The sequence below is a fragment of the Brachyhypopomus gauderio genome, unplaced genomic scaffold (genome assembly GCF_052324685.1).
Source record: "Brachyhypopomus gauderio isolate BG-103 unplaced genomic scaffold, BGAUD_0.2 sc84, whole genome shotgun sequence".
NCBI classification, from domain to species: Eukaryota; Metazoa; Chordata; class Actinopteri; order Gymnotiformes; family Hypopomidae; genus Brachyhypopomus; species Brachyhypopomus gauderio.
The window spans coordinates 879,243-895,952 of record NW_027506905.1 but is presented as its reverse complement, the minus strand read 5'-3'; the positions used below and the strand labels follow the sequence as shown (position 1 = coordinate 895,952).

At 51.8% G+C, this 16,710-nt stretch overlaps 1 protein-coding gene across 1 annotated transcript in view; it reads left to right on the top strand.

The window, feature by feature from the left end:
• The window catches only part of ptprsa (protein tyrosine phosphatase receptor type Sa), a 115,708-nt gene that overhangs the window by 32,970 nt on the left and 66,028 nt on the right, over positions 1–16,710 (top strand). The window contains 5 exon segments of the mRNA XM_076991638.1: positions 1,051–1,192; positions 13,683–14,007; positions 15,779–15,882; positions 16,420–16,481; positions 16,656–16,710. The exon segment at positions 16,656–16,710 is cut by the window's right edge and continues 113 nt beyond it. Of these exon segments, the coding sequence (XP_076847753.1) occupies positions 1,051–1,192; positions 13,683–14,007; positions 15,779–15,882; positions 16,420–16,481; positions 16,656–16,710 (688 nt within the window).

Below are 16,710 nucleotides of genomic sequence, written 5' to 3'. Positions count from 1 at the left end.
CCGTAACGTCACCCAGAACGTCAGGGCGTGTAGCAGCCTCCCAGACGACATTTCCAGCATTAGCATCTTGTAGTTAGCTGCTGTCGGCACGGCGCGGAGACAAGCTGCGCTTTATTTATGATGTTTGTTTGCTGTGTTCCTCCGTCATCGCACAGATGGCAGCTGTAGAGCTTTGATTGATGCTCAGGCCACGTTAATTAAAGCTCGCTCGCGCTAACCAAGCCCTCAGCGTTGGAGGCGTATAGAAACCTTGACGCCACTACAAACGGGCGTCGACCCGCTCTGGTGGCTCCCTCGCTTACGGTGCAGACCCGAGGGTGTTTCCAACCCTGGCTCAAACGAGCGTGTTCCTTTCATTTAAAAGTGGTCTCATGAAGGGGCTTGAATTCATTTGTTTTCCCTTCTAGCATTTGCTTTGATATTGATCAGTGCACTCGCAGACCACTGTGGTCTCACCGCTTCTCATTAGCGTTGCCTCACAAAGTCATAGTTAAAAGAAAGCTGTGACGTTAGCCACTGCTAACAAAGACAGCTTGTCTCTGTGTCATCTACTGCTAATTCCCCTGAGTGTCTGGTTAGAAGAATGTCAGAAGCATTGGAATAAAAACCAATTAAGAGTTTCTCCCAAAGCATGCGGTCATCATCCCGAGAGTAGAATCCATCAGGACCTTTTTGTGTAATACTCAGCCATGCAGATTCCAGAAAAGTTCATGCCGCTGTCATTTTGGAGAAGTGAAGAATCACTACATGATACAGAGAAGTGTCTAACTCATTTCTGAGGATGAGGTTTCCACCTGTTTAATCCCATTCAAAGAGTTAAGCTGCCCTGCAAAACTGAGTTCAAGTTTACAGCCGTTATAAGTAGTTTTTGTCTTGTTGCATCACATTGAGTTCTTCGGATGGGTGTGTAGACGAGATGATCGGATCTACACAGGCAGGGGTGATGTCTGCAGGCTCCTGTGTTTCAATGTCCTGTAGATCTTTCCCTCTGAGACGCTTGAGTGTTTGTGAGGTCCCAGTGCTGAGAACAACCACCTGTTTGTCCCACAGACCATCGAGTTTGACGAAGGTGCAGGAGCAGTTCTCCGCATCCAGCCCCTGCGGGCTCCTCGAGATGAGAACATCTACGAGTGCGTGGCAGAGAACAGCGAGGGCGAGGACATCGTCCAGGCCAAGCTGACCATCATCAGAGGTAAGAGTCCCTTCGCCCTGTGACGGTCTCCACAGAAGGGCCGGACCCACTCCATGACCAGAACTGGCCAACCCCAGTCAAACATCTGACCCACTCTCTGTGGGCACAGCCAGGGAAGAAAGCTTGTGACGCAGTAGCTGTTTTCAACTCCCTGAAGACCTGAAGATGGGGTGTAGAAAAAGAAATGCACTGGTTGTTGAGGAGGAATTTAATGTGAGGAAAACAGACAGTATAAATATCATTTATGCTAGGTTTACCCACTGTGTCTGTTTGGGCACCTGGAACTGATTAAAACAATAGAAAATTCCCTGGATCACAGTCGGGCCGCGGCGCAGCTTGCAAACAGGTGTGTGCATCCATAAACCGCGGCCGTCCCCCGGAGCCAACATGGCCGTCCCCCGGAGCCAACATGGCCGTCCCCCGGAGCCAACATGGAGCCACCTGTGGAGGTGCCAGCCAGCACCCCGGCTGGCGGTACTGTCGTCCAATCTGGAAGAGGCCGAGAAAACTGCCTCCTTATTGCATCATCGTCCGCCGCTCCGTTTCTGTCACTCCCCGACTGGCCAGAAGGGGCAGCGTTTCCTCACGCTCCACTGTGTTATTTATTTCCTTCCTGTGTGCCGGTCTCCAGCCATCTGTCTTGTTACTGGACCTGGCAGTGCGGGGCTCCTGGCTTATCGTAGGCAGCCCAGTTTTACACGAAAATCCAGGCTTTGGCAAGGCCCAAGCAGCTCAGTGGAGAACCCAGACCCCAGAACCCAGAACCCAGACCCCAGAACCCAGAACCCAGCGGTGTGGTAGGGGCACGACAGCCCAGCCCCCCCCGTCCATCTGCTCCACGCCTGCTTATGCAGAGGCCACAGGCAGACGTGTGTGTGTGTGTGTGTGTGTGTGTGTGTGTGTGTGTGTGTGTGTGTGTGTGTGTGTGGGGGCAAATGCACACGTACATATACGCACACACAATCATGTACAAGTGTGAGCTGTGCTGTCTCGCAGATTTTGGCACACGCTTCCCCCAGAGTACACACTTACCAGAGGAGGGGGTGTATGTATGGGTAATCAGCATGTGTTTGATCACGCTCGTGCACACACACACACACACAGACACACACACACACACACACACACACACACACACACACACACACAGACACACACACACACACACACAGACACACACACACACACACACACAGACACACACACACACACACACACACACACACACACACACACACACTGCTATGGTACCGTCTCCCGTCTCCTCCTAGCAGACGTGGAGTGTTTCTCCTACAGACCCTCCTGTGCCACTGAAGCGTGTGTCAGCCAGTAGCTTCATTAGGTGTTGGGTCACCTTGTCCTGCTCCAGCCTGCCGGGTCTGACCCGTCTGGCACGGCTGGAGAGAGGCCGGCCCGTGTGTTTAGCTGCCCCTTGGCTACCCACAGCAGCCGTGTGCTGAATGGATAAATCCCTCCATCTGTTTTCCCTCCCTCCGCCCACTTCTTTGAGTGTCTTCAGAGGAAAAGGAGAAGAGACTTCACTCCTCTGGATCCTTTGATCTTGCTGCATCACTGCACACGTCTGTATGTCTCTCTTTCTTTATCTCTCTGTGTCTGTCTCTTTCACTCTTTGTCTCTTTCTGTATGTCTCTTTGTCTCTCTCTGCCTTTTTTGTCTTCTTCTCTTTGTCTCTATTGTCTGTCTGTCTCTCTCTTTGTCTGCCTCTCTCTCTATCTTCTCTCTCTCTCTGCCTCTCTGTCTGTGTCTCTCTCTATCTCTGTCTGTGTCTCTCTGTCTCTGTCTGTCTCTCTCTCCACTGCCTCTGGCTTCATGCCCTTGGCTGGCAGTCTCACCATCACTGGCAATACTGGAGCTACCATTCAACATTCAGATCTCACCATTGGCCTGCTCCCTGTTGGGTGTCAAACATACACACACACACACGCACACACACACACAGAAACACACCACCCTACCCTGAGATGCTACTGGCTTCCCTTTACCCCAGATCAGCTGAAGCCTTGCACCGTGTGTGGCTGTTGAACTGTGGCACGCGGTCAGAGTTGGTGTGTGGTGTTAGTAGTGCTCCGTTTGGCATCTCACAACAGGCCGGTGGACTCGAACCTCTCACTGTGTTGGTCTTCCTTTAAATATTTTCTGTATATTTATCACTATCACGGTCCCTCCCTCTCTGCATCTGTTTCTCCATTCCTCTTTTGTTATTCTACCTTTTATCGTTCTCTCATTTTCCCTTGGCCTTGTTTTTCAGCATGTGTGAGATGTGCGTTTGTGTTTCTGGCTTGTGCACGTTTCTGCGTGTGTTCCAGTCAGAGGGTCCTCGTTAGCGCGCTTACAGCCAGCGCGAGACAGGCAGGCGGGGCGGCCCACTGCCCACACCCCTTTGATCAGACGCGCCTTTAATTGGTCGCTCTCCTGCCGGTCCTCTCTCTTGTGTCTGATGCGTTTTTAATTGGACGGCGCTGACCCCCGCAATCACCACCACGTACGTTCCTCTATTTCCCGCCCTTCCGTGACCTCCTCTGACTCTCCGCGGCTATTTTTAAAACCCTTCTTCTGTTTTCCGTGGCCGGAACCAGTCGTGATGTCACTTCTGCCCTCCCACGTCTGGTTTTGAGGTGTGTGCTCGTCTGGTGGAGGGTGGGGGCTGGCGGGTGCCTGCAGTTGAAGCTGCGCTGGTCCAACTTCGTTCATGACTCATCCCACCCCAGATCTCCCCGCCACGATCCTGGCGTGGCTTCTGCAGCTCAGGCAGGAGGGCGCGGGGGCTGACTAACCCCGGCCAGAGCCACCTGCTCACGTAGCCGCCCCGGAGAACAGCCCCCGCCGGCCGCCCCTCCCCCCTCCCTCCCGTAAGTCTCACACCACAACTGGTCGAAAAGCACTGCCAATGTAAAGAAAGGATCAGAACAAAGAGAACCGCTCTAGCATGTTGTCGGCCGACGCCGAGTGCTGACCCCATACCGTGGCAGAGTAACGGGTCCTGGCAGAGGAAACGAATGGATCTGGACCGAAATCCAGATGTGTAATTTTCTCGTAGCGCGGCGATCGCGAGGCCGGGTCATGGAGCGATGGTTGAAATATGGCTACCGATGCAGAGCTGGTGATTACTGTACCTCAGAGCCAAACCTGCTCCACCACAGCTGGCCAAGCCCAGCCAAACGCTGCCTTCGTATTTCCCCAGTCTCTGTATTCTGGAGTCCTGCTGCAGTAGAAAACAGCACTCTGCCCTAATGCACCGCCTCTCTGTTCATCTATCTTCCATCTTCCTTTAGCTCGTTGCTAAAACTGAAGCCAGTATTAACACGCTGCCCTTTACCCACCCAGTGGGCCGTGACTGTGATCATTGTAATGACGGGGTACATTATGTAGTTAAAAGAACAGGTGTCAGTTGTTGGGTTCTTTTTTTTTTTAAAGATGGTTTATGGTTCGAGGCGTGAGGTCTTTGTTTTCCTCCTGGGTTTAAAATGGCGAGTCATTCCTCTCCCCTCACCATTGATCCGCTGCTTAGCCACTCTCCACTTAATCTCTCTGTCTATGGCTGATCCTTGTTTTGTCAATAAAGGTCGGTAATTAGCAATGCCCCCCGTGACCAGGGGGCCATGAACCCAGGTTCTATTTCCGCCATGCGTTATATGGAGGGTGATGTATACACCCCTTCTATGTATTTGTTTATTTAATTAGCTCAGTGGGAGTATTATTAGCTAATAAGTCAGGCTTGTTTGAAACACAGTAACTCCTCCATCTGTAACCCCCCTGCTCCAACGAAAACTAAATTAAACGAAGACATCTGTGCTGTCGAGCTTCAAAATAAAAATAAAGGTTCTCTAACCCATTTTCCCAATTGGTCTCTGGTTCGTTGTATATGCAGGCTGTGCGGTTGAATCCTGCCCTCTCACAGGCTGCCTTGCCTCCTGGATCTTTACGGTGATGGGCTAATTCAAGCCCTCCAGGGCTAGCTCCGCCCACCCCACCCCCTCCCCCCACAAGCAGCTGTATTCATCATGTCCCTTACTGGCTGTTAGCAGTAAACAGCTTGGTGCGAGCCCCCCCCTCTGTCTTGGATAGATTTAGCAGTGAGCCAGCCCCGGTAGCACCTTACATCCCCTGAGGGGGAGGCAGGAAAGGAGGAGTGGAGAATGTAATGGAACCCACCCATCACCGATCATTCCTTCTGCCCACCTGCTGCTCTCCCCCGTGTCCCCGTGGGGCTGTGTTGTAACTAGACAGGAAGTAAGAGAGACGCTGCAGGTGCAGGAGAAATATGGAGGAGAAGAGTGAAGGTCTACGAGGAGCAGGCTTGCCCCAGGGGGCATGTGATTAAGGCTGATCTGGGCAGGTACCAGCATGCAGACCTTCTTGCCCAGCGTAGGATCTGCACCCCGCCCCGATAAACCAGCCACACACGCGCGTCCCGCTCCGCAGAGCCTCTGTTCTCTCGTGATCCAGTACGGGTTTCGCCCGTCGTGCTCTTCATTACCGCCAGACGCTCGCTCCAGAGCGGAAGGCGGTCTGTCTGTACCCTGCCGGTGCGGCCGGGACCCCGCGTGCCGTCTTCAGCTCTGCGGAGCGTCGTGAATCGCCCGTCCGCCTCTGCCCTGTGACTGCAAACTCCCCCCACCCCGTACCTCGGGCTCGGCTAATTGGCCATGGCACAGGAAGAGCGGGTTCGCACACCGTCGCCGCGTGAGCCCGGCGCCACCTGGTGGGTGGAGGCACTCGAGGGGCGCGTTTCGCCTCGTTTGATCCTGCGGCTGATCTGTCTGTCTGCGACGCCTTCTCCCGGCTATTCACCCACTCGTTGTGTTCTTAGCTCGCGACGCCTGTCACCGATAAAGTCGTTTCAGCACGGTAACTTTACGGACGTGGGAAGTGGAGGTACACACCGCTCGTGGTGCTTTACACCAACAGCCTCAAGTTTTGCATTTTTTTCTTGTTGTTTTTGTCTTTCACTGTAGTCCCAAAATGGATCGGCACCTCTCAATCTCTTGTTTTCAGCCTCTCACTATCTTGCCCCCCCCCCCCAGGCCACGGAAGACGGGGGAGGGGCTAAGAGGATGCGGGGGTGGCTGGTGTTCTCATGCTGCACACGTACCGTCCAAGTGGGCTCTCAGGAAACTCCTCTCTGAGGAGATTCGCTTACAAGTCTGTGGCCTTCCAATCCTTTGATCCTGGGAACCTGGAGAGCAGTAATCAAACGTGATTGGGCATGGGGGGTGAGTGAGCAAAGATAAATGGTCGAAGCTTTCATCTCCGGGGGCATTTGCGCTCCCTGTCCTCACCCTTCCGTTCAGGTAATACCTGCTGAAGGAGAGCAACCTCGTGTCTCCCTTTCCCTCCTTGTCCAGCCCGCCCAAAAGTGAGAGAATGAGCTCGGGGGAGGCATTAAGGCCAGCTCGATGTACCTGATTGTTTTATTGCTTGCCAGGAAGTTGGGATAAATGGACATCTTGTTCGACGAACTCCGTGTCCCGCGCTAAATTGAGCGATCATGCTGCAGACGTTTTGCGCACAGAGGGAAGTGCCTGGCCGCTCGATCGCCTCTCTCCAGCGCCACAGACCAGGGAAGCGTTTCTCCACGTTCTCCATCGCTTCTCATGCAGTCTGCTTTCATTAGCAGGAGAGAACAGGCCCCCGCGTTTAGGTTCTGTCTGAGGCGTTTGCTCTCTGCGTTTTTGGACACCCAGGCAACGTCAGCCTGAGAGGCGCTGAGCACTGAGCTACCAGACAAATGATGACTGCGATTGATTGACATCTCCCTGAGGACGTAGATGGAGTTACGAGGAGCTATGAATAACCAGGAGCAGAGATTTTCTCCCTCATGAATGAACATGATTTGAAGAATGAAGGGCTTGCTTGTGCATTCCTGCCAGATTTTCCTTGATTGCCGAGCCTGTTTTCTTGAGCTCTGCCTCTGCCCGATGGGATCCAGGGGCAGCTGTTAATATTTAAAGAACAGTCAGCTCATGGCCCTTAAAGGGCATGTTGCACACACGCTCGGGCTGATACGGCCCTCTCCAGCTGCACCGCCCCCCCCCCAGACACCCCCCCCCCCCCCCCCCCCCCAGATACCCCCCCTCACAGGCTGCCTTGGCACCAGACCATGAAAAACAAACATCTGTTCCCTGAACTGCGACCCCACACCCCCATCTTCCCCATTATTACCTCCTTGCTGATAATGTACACTGGCAAGACACTGCACCATTCAGTGGTTCGCCCGAGCAGCAGCAGTGGCATTGGCTAGCAGGAGCATTAGCTAACAGTGACACTGGCTAGCAGCGGCATTAGCTAGCAACGACACTGGCTTGCAGCGGCATTAGCTAGCAGCGACACTGGCTAGCAGCGGCATTAGCTAGCAGCGACACTGGCTAGCAGCGGCATTAGCTAGCAGCGACACTGGCTTGCAGCGGCATTAGCTAGCAGCGACACTGGCTAGCAGCGGAATTAGCTAGCAGTGACACTGGCTAGCAGCGGCATTAACTAGCAGCGACACTGGCTTGCAGCAGCATTAGCTAGCAGCGGCATTGGCTAGCAGCGGCATTAGCTAGCAGCGACACTGGCTAGCAGCTGCATTGGCTAGCAGCGGCATTAGCTAGCAGCGACACTGGCTAGCAGCGACACTGGCTAGTAGCGGCACTGGCTAGTAGCAGCACTGGCTAGTAGCAGCATTGGCTAGCAGCTGCCCTGGCTAGCAGCAGTGATAAGTGCGTAATAGAACGTTCCCTTGGCCATGCGCGTAGGCTAGCCGGACAGTGGGAGGTGCCTGGCATTTTCTCCTCCCACATTGCACATTCGTCATTCCTTTTGAACGTCCGATTGTATATCTGCTTTCGCTGTTCCGAAATTCTGAGCCCCCACCCCGCCTGTTGCCTCTTTAGCAGCAAACCAGCAATTAAAGCCTTTCATATGTTATTCTCCCATTCATTCCCCAAAAGGCTCCATATTTTCTCTTTTACGCAGCAGGCAGCAGTGACCCTGTTGTTGGAGGCTTAATCGCTTTTGACTAAAAGCGTGGAGTTAAACGATCATTCCATTTGCTTACAGCTTTTAGAGCTTTTTGTTACATTGTTCGCCCATCCAGTCGCTTCCTTGTGCGTGTAGGCAGAGCGTTCGCTCACATTGTGGCGCTTACTTGAGATTCTCATCCGAGAATCTGAGCGTGTTGTTGTAGGCGAGGGGGGGGGTAATCCTTTCACAAGGTGTCTGCCCACATATTCTACGTCTTGTCTTTTGCAGAATGCGGTGTTCCAGCGGGGGTGGGGTGGAAGGGGGTGGGGGGGTCTCGTGGCTGAGTAAGACTTTGTGGCATGGCACCTCTGTTCTCTCTCATTTATCACTGTGGGAGCGAGGCCTTGTTTGGTGGACCCTCGCCGAGCAGCTTCTACGGTCTGCCGTTCATTTAAGCCCTGTAAAGCTGTCATGGTTGTGTACAGTATGGGCCTCTGCACCGTGCACCGCTCGAAAACAGGACCGATGATGGGCGCCCCGAATGGAAATCGTGGAGACTTAATAGCCTGGTCTCGTCTCCAGTCTGTCCTGAAGCTTGGCGGTCTAAACCCATACCGCCCAGGAACCCGGGAAAGTACAGCCATGGAGCTTTGGTGGATAAAAATAAGGAGATCTTCTTTTATTTTTTTCTGACAGAAGATAAGGCCAGTGAGACCTGTTTTGTAGTCGTCTTTTGTATAGACTGTGTACCCTGTGTCCAAATATGGGCTGTAAGGGTCTAATTGGCTAAGTAAAATGGTTCAAACGACTGCCAGAGAACATTAGGGCTGTCCTTACAAAATTGAGCTTTGTGACTTTGTTGACCAATTAGCTGTGCAGAAGACGACTCAAACAAGTGGCTCAAACAGAGGCATTGTTGTCGTAGCCTGAGTACACCAGCCACAGCGATTAGCATGGCCCCACCCCCTCGGGGGTGGTCGTAGATCTCAACGACAGGCACATGGCGCAAACAGCTGGGCTCGGTCATCAGCACGGTGCCGCTCGTCACATCGCCGCACGGCACGTCACCGCGTGCCACAGCCCAGCTGTGTCGCTGCCTGACCGAGCCTGGGTGGCGATCACAGCTCCATCACAACCCAGCAGGGCCGTGCTGGCAGACACAGGGGTATCTGTGTTCTGTCTCCCGCAACTCCGCAGCCCTGCTGATTTGTGTTTCTGAGGTGTAGGGCCCAGGTACTGCCATCTTTAGCAATTAGAGGGGGGAGCACACTCAGTCTTCTTTTGTCATTCTTTTTTTTTTTGCTGATCTCTGGAAACCAAATGATGTGTGAAGGTGGAATTGAGAACCACACGACTCCCCGACTCGAAAATCCGACCCTTGATCCAGCCGTTCGCCGGCAAGGCTTTGTATCCTGCATTCCAGAACCGCAGGCTTCCCTCGAAATGAACTCATCCACCTTTGAAGATTTGGCTGGAGCCTGGTGCCGTCGGTCGGGCCAGTCAGAAGGAGATCAGTGGGAGCGGAGCGGCGTGCCGGCGGGCGGCTCTAAGAGTGAGGTCAGCGCTGGAATTCGCACTGTGAACCGGGGCCACTGTTGGCCAGTGCCTGTGAAACAGGGCATATGTCTGATAGGCATATTGTATATTTGACAGGCATAAAAGCAAACTTAACATGACCTCTACAGCATTCGATAAAAAGAGAAATAAAAAATGCATACTTGTGTTCAGATACAGTACAGCAACAACAACTGAGTTTGACTCAGTTGAGTCTCTGAGCACCTGCCTGTAGTAAATGCCGTGTGTACCCTGTCCTTATTATTCATCTTATTATTTTCAGATTACTGAAATGATTTAATTTCATTACCGCTCTAATCAGGTTAACCGATTACCGCACACCACTGCCTGGGCTTTTAAAGGCCCTGTGCAATAATATCACAGGGCTATTCATGCAGGGGGGAGAGAGAGACAGGGAGGGATGGAGAGACAGAGATGGCTGATATGTGGAGGGAGGGAAAGAGAGAGACCAGGGAGGGAGTGAGGGAGGGAAAATCAGGAAGAGGGGGCGGAGAGGAATGGTGGTTCAGTATAAACTACTGAATTCATAGTTTAAGCTTCAAATAACAGTTAGCAGAGCAGTTAAAGGACTAAAACACATACGTGTGTGTGTGTGTGTGTGTGTGTGTGTGTGTGTGTGTGTGTGTGTGTTTGTGTGTTCATGAGAGAGAGACAGCGAGCCTGAGAGTCTATGGAGACGTCCATGGGTGAGTGTAGAGCGAAGGTCCCCGGGGTCACCTGTCCCGCTGCTTTATGTCAGGTGCACATGGGACGGGAGTGCGAGGGAGGGGACACCGTCCAGCAGCGGCCGTGTCTCTCAGCCACCGGCCCGCGTGGGCAGGGCGGAGACGACCAGTCACTGTTAGCCGTGTCTGCAGCAGCGTAAAACATGCACTAGGGTTTGTTTTTCACGGCCACTCTGAAAAAGCCGGATTTCCACTCCTGAATGGACCAATCCTGTGAAAAGCTCCACACCTGCTCCTTACATAATGCAAATCATGGACAACTATTAAGAACAATTACCGCTAATGACAGAGCAGCCTCTATTGACCGCACGGGGTGGGCGGAGCCGTTGCAGCTAAAGCCACGGGCACCAGCACTCCTCTGGATTGTGTGAACATGGAAGCAGCTGTCAGACATGGAGGCCGACACACTTTCACCACTCTCACTCCCGCCCTCCGTCCTCCTGGGGCGCTCATCACAACAACGCCATTATCCCCCCACCAGCCCCTGTCGGCCCGTTCCCGGCCATCCGCGTGGTCCCCCGCCGCTAATCGCAGAGCACATCGAGCTTTAAGAAACGCCGTGACCTGTGCAGCAAGCCCCTCTCGAGCATTGGAGAACAAAATGACACAAACCTTGGTGGGGGTGGTGGGGGTGTTGGTGGGGGGGGAGGGAGCTTTCAGCCAGTCATACATGGTCTCCATCAGACCCCACGAACCTGGCGAGGGGTATTTTTAGACTAATGGACGGCCATTTGAAAGCTGGCCAATTAAGGCTGATGCATAGAGGTTATCAGGAGAGTGGCGCATTAGAGCTCTGCGCTAACAAAAACAGACAGGAGCAGAGGGGTCAGGCGCCAGAATTGGTGAGGTCACCAAGACCCAGATGGGCCTAATGGTGAGAAACCCGAAGTGACAAACCCGAGCGTTTGTGGCAAGCGTGGCCGGCGTATGAACGGAGCGAGAGAGTCTGCTGGAGCTTCGTCGTCCAGCGAGGATTTGTCTCTGCCGAGGCTTCCAGGACGGAGCGGCTAAATGCGATTGCTTGCCCCGCAGGGCTTGGATGGGCTTTAGCGCGGATCGACACACATTTCTGCCCCCACCGTCTACCTGTGTTCTGCCAGGGAAGCATAGCCCACAGCACCACTCATTTCTACAGCCCACAGCACCACTCATCTCCACAGCCTTCCACGCCTGAAGAAGACCATTTGGAGCCCATCTCAATTGCTGTTCCCACAAGAGCAGCTGCAAATGCCGTCTCAGCAGAACTGTTGCTGTAGTTTTACTTAACCTTTGGTTGCCCAAAGTCGGCCTGGTCCAATACAACACTGGCTCACTCCCGCTAAGCCAGTTCCAGCCCGGCTACATCGGATTCGTTTCCAGTCGGATCAAACGCACCGACCGGGCTGGTTTATTCCACCGTTGCTCCTGGCAGAAACACGATGAAAGGCGAGAGATGTCGGGTGCCTGTGCTCGTGTGCTTGCTTCTTACAAGCGCCCAGTGCAGCGTCAACCAGCTTAACAGTGCAGCAAAGTGGAGGACCAGCCTGTTCACCGGTGCGATGGTGGAGAACCTACAGAACGGAGGTGATGGAGAACAGGAACGCAAGTGACATCCCAAAGCAGACGGGCGGGCGGTTCGCCACACTCCCTCTTCCCCAGAGGGACTCTGTAAGATGACACATTGGGGCTGGTTAATAATCGTTGGGCGTAGTTTAGCTGTGAAGCCTAAACCAGCAAAAATCCTTGCTGTGCCACCCCTGCTACTGAGCACATGATGAAATATTTATCTTAAAGAGGAACTCTCAAGCAGAAGGCAATCTGTTTCACCCATCTCACACACTCCCAGCTGCTGCTGCACTGTGGAACATTTTTTTTTTCTAGACTCCCAAGAAAAAAAACTATTAGCAATGAGGCTGCAGATTACTCATTCATATCTATTTCTTATAATCTCCTTCTTGGCTTCTGCAATATATGATTGGGACTTGCAAGTATCCCAACATCCTACTGCTATCCTGATAGATTCACTACTGCTGTGCTATTCAGGAAGGAGTGGTGTGCTATTCGGAGGGGAGTGGTGTGCTATTGGTGTTCAGGGGCTGTTCAGTGTCACCTGGGGCTTCCAAGCCGTTGCACTTTCCATGATTTCTGCTGGTTCCCATTAGGCTGTGACTCATAGTTGTGCCCTGGGGAGGGAGGGAGGTGGCCATCCGGGTCATGGGTTCCCGACAATACAGGTGAAAGGGAAGATGGCCGGATAAACACCTTACTTCACTGGGATTTTGTTAATCCACAGTGCTGCACATCCAGTCTTTCAGGACTCATCAGTCTTACAGGACTCTCCACTCACATTAGTCTTACAGGACTCTCCATTCACATTAGTCTTACAGGACTCTCCATTCACATTAGTCTTACAGGACTCACCAGTCTTACAGGACTCTCCACTCACATTAGTCTTACAGGACTCTCCACTCACATTAATCTTACAGGACTCTCCACTCACATTAGTCTTACAGGACTTGCCAGGACTTTTTTTTGGCTAGGGGTAGAGAGGACGACATCCCACTTTGACCGGTGTTTGTGTTCGTCTCTGCGTCCCAGTGTTCACCCCCAACACCCCTCAACACGTACCGAACGACAAATAAGTGCTGAAGCAGCACTGACTGGTTCGAAGCCATCTGTGTTTGGAGCACCGCTGGAGTGAATGTGTGGGCCCAGTCTCAGGGTGTTCAGTGACAGTGTACGAGAGTGAGCACTCCAGATGTTAGCTACTGTGGTTGAAGACTGCAGTTGCAGTGGCTGATTGAATGGGGACCCCCTCGGTCTACAAGTGAGGGTGGGCTATGCTACTACGCTAAAGTGGCACAAAAGTTACGGTTAGAGCTTTTTTAACAGAACAGGAAATGAAGTTTCCCGTGGCGAATTCTTCCGACCTGATACTTTGAGATTTAGCCTCTTTTGTTCTTTATTCTTTATGACCAAGAGGTCCCACACGGCTTCTGTTAATTGTACGTTTAGGGTGTTGCAGGGTTGTGCGTTCTCATGCTAAAAGAGCTTTATAAATCAAACATTTGTATTTGTGTCACATACTGTTTACATGCACTCCTAGAATAAGCTGCTTATTATTTCTGGCTTTTGCACAATACTGCAAATTTATGTTAATTCGGTTGCTTCGTATTTTCCTCTTCGTGCAAGTTTGGCATGGTGGGTTATTTCAGGGTCTGCTGTCTGATGTTCTCCTTCCACAGAGGACCTTCTTCCTACCGGGTTCCCCAACATCGACATGGGCCCTCAGCTGAAGGTGGTGGAACGCACCCGCACGGCCAACATGCTTTGTGCCGCTAGCGGAAACCCCGATCCGGAGATCACCTGGTTCAAAGACTTCCTGCCAATTGATCCCAGCACGAGCAACGGGAGGATCAAGCAGCTCAGATCAGGTACGTCGGTGACGTTGGCGTCCTGCCTTCCAGCGGTGTGGCGCTTTTCCCGTTTCTCTGGAGCCGTTGTTGCGGGAGCGAAGCGGGAATCTCCGATTCTGACTTTACACGTGCTGTTCATAGCTGAGAAACGCTAGTTTAACCCTTTCCTTTCTCCTTGACACACAGTATTTAAAAGCTTATACTTTGGGGCCGTTAGTGACCTGTGAAAGGGAGACACAATTGCTTCATTTTACTTGTCCAGCATAGATATCATCTGTAAGTTAACTTCATTGACAACTACAATGAAATCACATGTAATTCTATATTTCAGTACGCGTTGAGCACTATAATGTGTAACAATATGTTAAAGATTAGCTGCAGTGACCAGTTAAGTTGCATGTAACTAATTACATGGAGGCTACAGCCTTGCCTGTATGTTACAATGCACATGTGAATCTTCTCAGAGCTGGTATGATGGAGTGTAGTTCACTTGAGTGCACGTTAGCAGTATGATCTCTCTGTGGAGGGGGGGGGGGGTATATCACAGGTGGAGATGTGTGGGTGATTTCCCTGCTACCAGAGGGCAGACACTCACAGCAGGACCCTGAAGGTTGGCCATATTGCCGCTCACTGGCCCTTGTACCCCGTTAAGGTCCACAGCATTAGCCATTTTATAAAGAATAGTTCCATTCTTTGGTCCTTTTTCAGTAGGTGAAGTGTTTCAAATTGTAAATGGGGTGAAGAGAGACTTTTATTGGCTGGCGCTGAAGTCAGTCTCCTGGCTGGAGAGACGCAGCCTGGCTCAGGTATTATCAAAGCTCCCACAGCTCTTCCAGCAGACAGCCCCGCTGTGTGTCCTCCGTGTCCTCCGTCTCTGTCCTCGTTAACGGGTCTGACGTGTTGTTGTGTGATCAGTCTTTTTTCTTATGTCCTGTGTTGTTTATTGTTCGTCAATTCAGGTCATAATTCAACGTGTGTGTTTGCTTATTTATTTATTTATTGCCAGCCTTCATTCCAACAGAATAAACAAGCGCTAAATTATTCTAATCTTCCCATAATTAAGGATGAAGTCTTATGCTTATTGAGGAAGCTCTGTAAACTAAATGAGCGTGACATATTGTACGTTTAGAAAATGTATTAATGGCATTTTTTATAAATATTATAAGTAGTCATTTAAATTTTTGGCTCACTAATTTGTTCTTAAGATGTATAATTTATTGTTAACTCATGGGGTTTAATAATTAATTATATTTTTAAAAAGCCATATGTTTCTAATTCCCAAAATAGCTGCATTTAAATAGATTTCCCGCTGCAGTACAGTGTTCAGCTATAAGCTTTAAAAAACAAACTCCAAAACTGCCCCGTTAGTTTCCCTGTGCGTATCTGTATAGCTCATACGATTAAATGTTTCCGTTTCCATCTTACCGAAGGGTGGCTGGCTACCGGCACGCTGCGATTCGGCCTGTGTACCTAAAAGCTCCTGTTTTGTTTTTCCTTTCTGTTTCTTTCTTTTCCTGCTCTTTCTGGTTTTTCAGAGGCCTTTGGTAAGTGTCTCCCTGAGTGCCGCACTGCTCGCTGTGCGTGAAGCAGATGGTATTTTAAACGCTGGTTCAAGTGCATGCTCCTCCCCTCTCCTCCTCTACCCCCTCTCCTCCTCTCCTCTCCTCCTCTCCCCTCCACTTCCCTGTCCTCTTCCATCTCTCTCTTTTCCCCCTGCCTCTCTCCTCACTTTCTTCCACATCTGCCCCAGTAGTGTGTGTGTGTGTGTGTGTGTGTGTGTGTGTGTGTCTGTGTGTGTGTGTGTGTGTGTGTGTGTTCTTTTTGGTGCCATTTAATCTTTACTGTTGTTCATTTATCGAGATATCACTATAACTTCATCAGCTTGGGGGGGGGGCTTGGGTCTGTGGGATCTCCCTGTGTCCCAGCCACGTCACTCCTGGCTGCCCTTACACGGCTCTGGTGGCCCAGCCGTCTGCCCGTATCTGGGCTGCCCAGAGGAGAGGGGCTGCCCCCCTGGCCCTGCTCAGTGGTCAGTTCCCTGAAGCATTGCCTAGCCTTACACAGGTTTCCCCTCCGGTTGATGCCCAGTGACACACGAGTAACCCATGACCCACGTCCAGCGTTAGTGGGTCTTCCTCATTATCAAGGTCATAACTGTTTAAGAAATACAGCACAGAGGACCACGACAGGCAGAGAGTGGAGGGCCGTCTGCTCTGGTAGCTCCAGAGACCTGTGCAGTGATGAGGGCGTCCCAGATGGAGAGATTTAAACTGATGAGAAAAAGGCCTGCTACAAACCCACCTCCACCCACCGTCCTCCACCCACTGTCTCTCCAGCCAAGCTCCTACTCTCCACTTTAAATCTCTTCTCCAAAAGAGAGAGAGAGAGAGAAATCGAGACCTAGCGAGAGTAAAACAACGACTGTTTTGTTCTTCTATCATGAGAGAACAAAAAAAAATCTTTTTCTCCCCGAATCTGGTTGCGTGTGTGTTTAGATTGGGACATATTTTGGGTCTCTGGAGCCAGGTGTGTGGTCTCACTAAATGATCTGTGTATCTTGTCCCAGCGCAATCATCCGTACCACCACACAGACAACAGCAGCAGCAGAAAGCCGCACTAGAGACGCCCGTAAGACGCGCGGCTGTCACGGCCCGCTCCGCCTCTGGCTCTGATTGGCTTTCATGCCGGTCTCTTGTTCCAGTCATGGACAGATCTGGCCCAAACCTGCCTGTTTGATTGATGGCTGGGTCGGCCTGTTGCGTTGATGTGAGCCCGTGCTTGTGAGAGGCTTGTGCAGTCCAGCTGCCAGAGCTCGGCACGGCGCGTGAAGTGTTGGTGAAGTGTTGTAAGGCCGGTG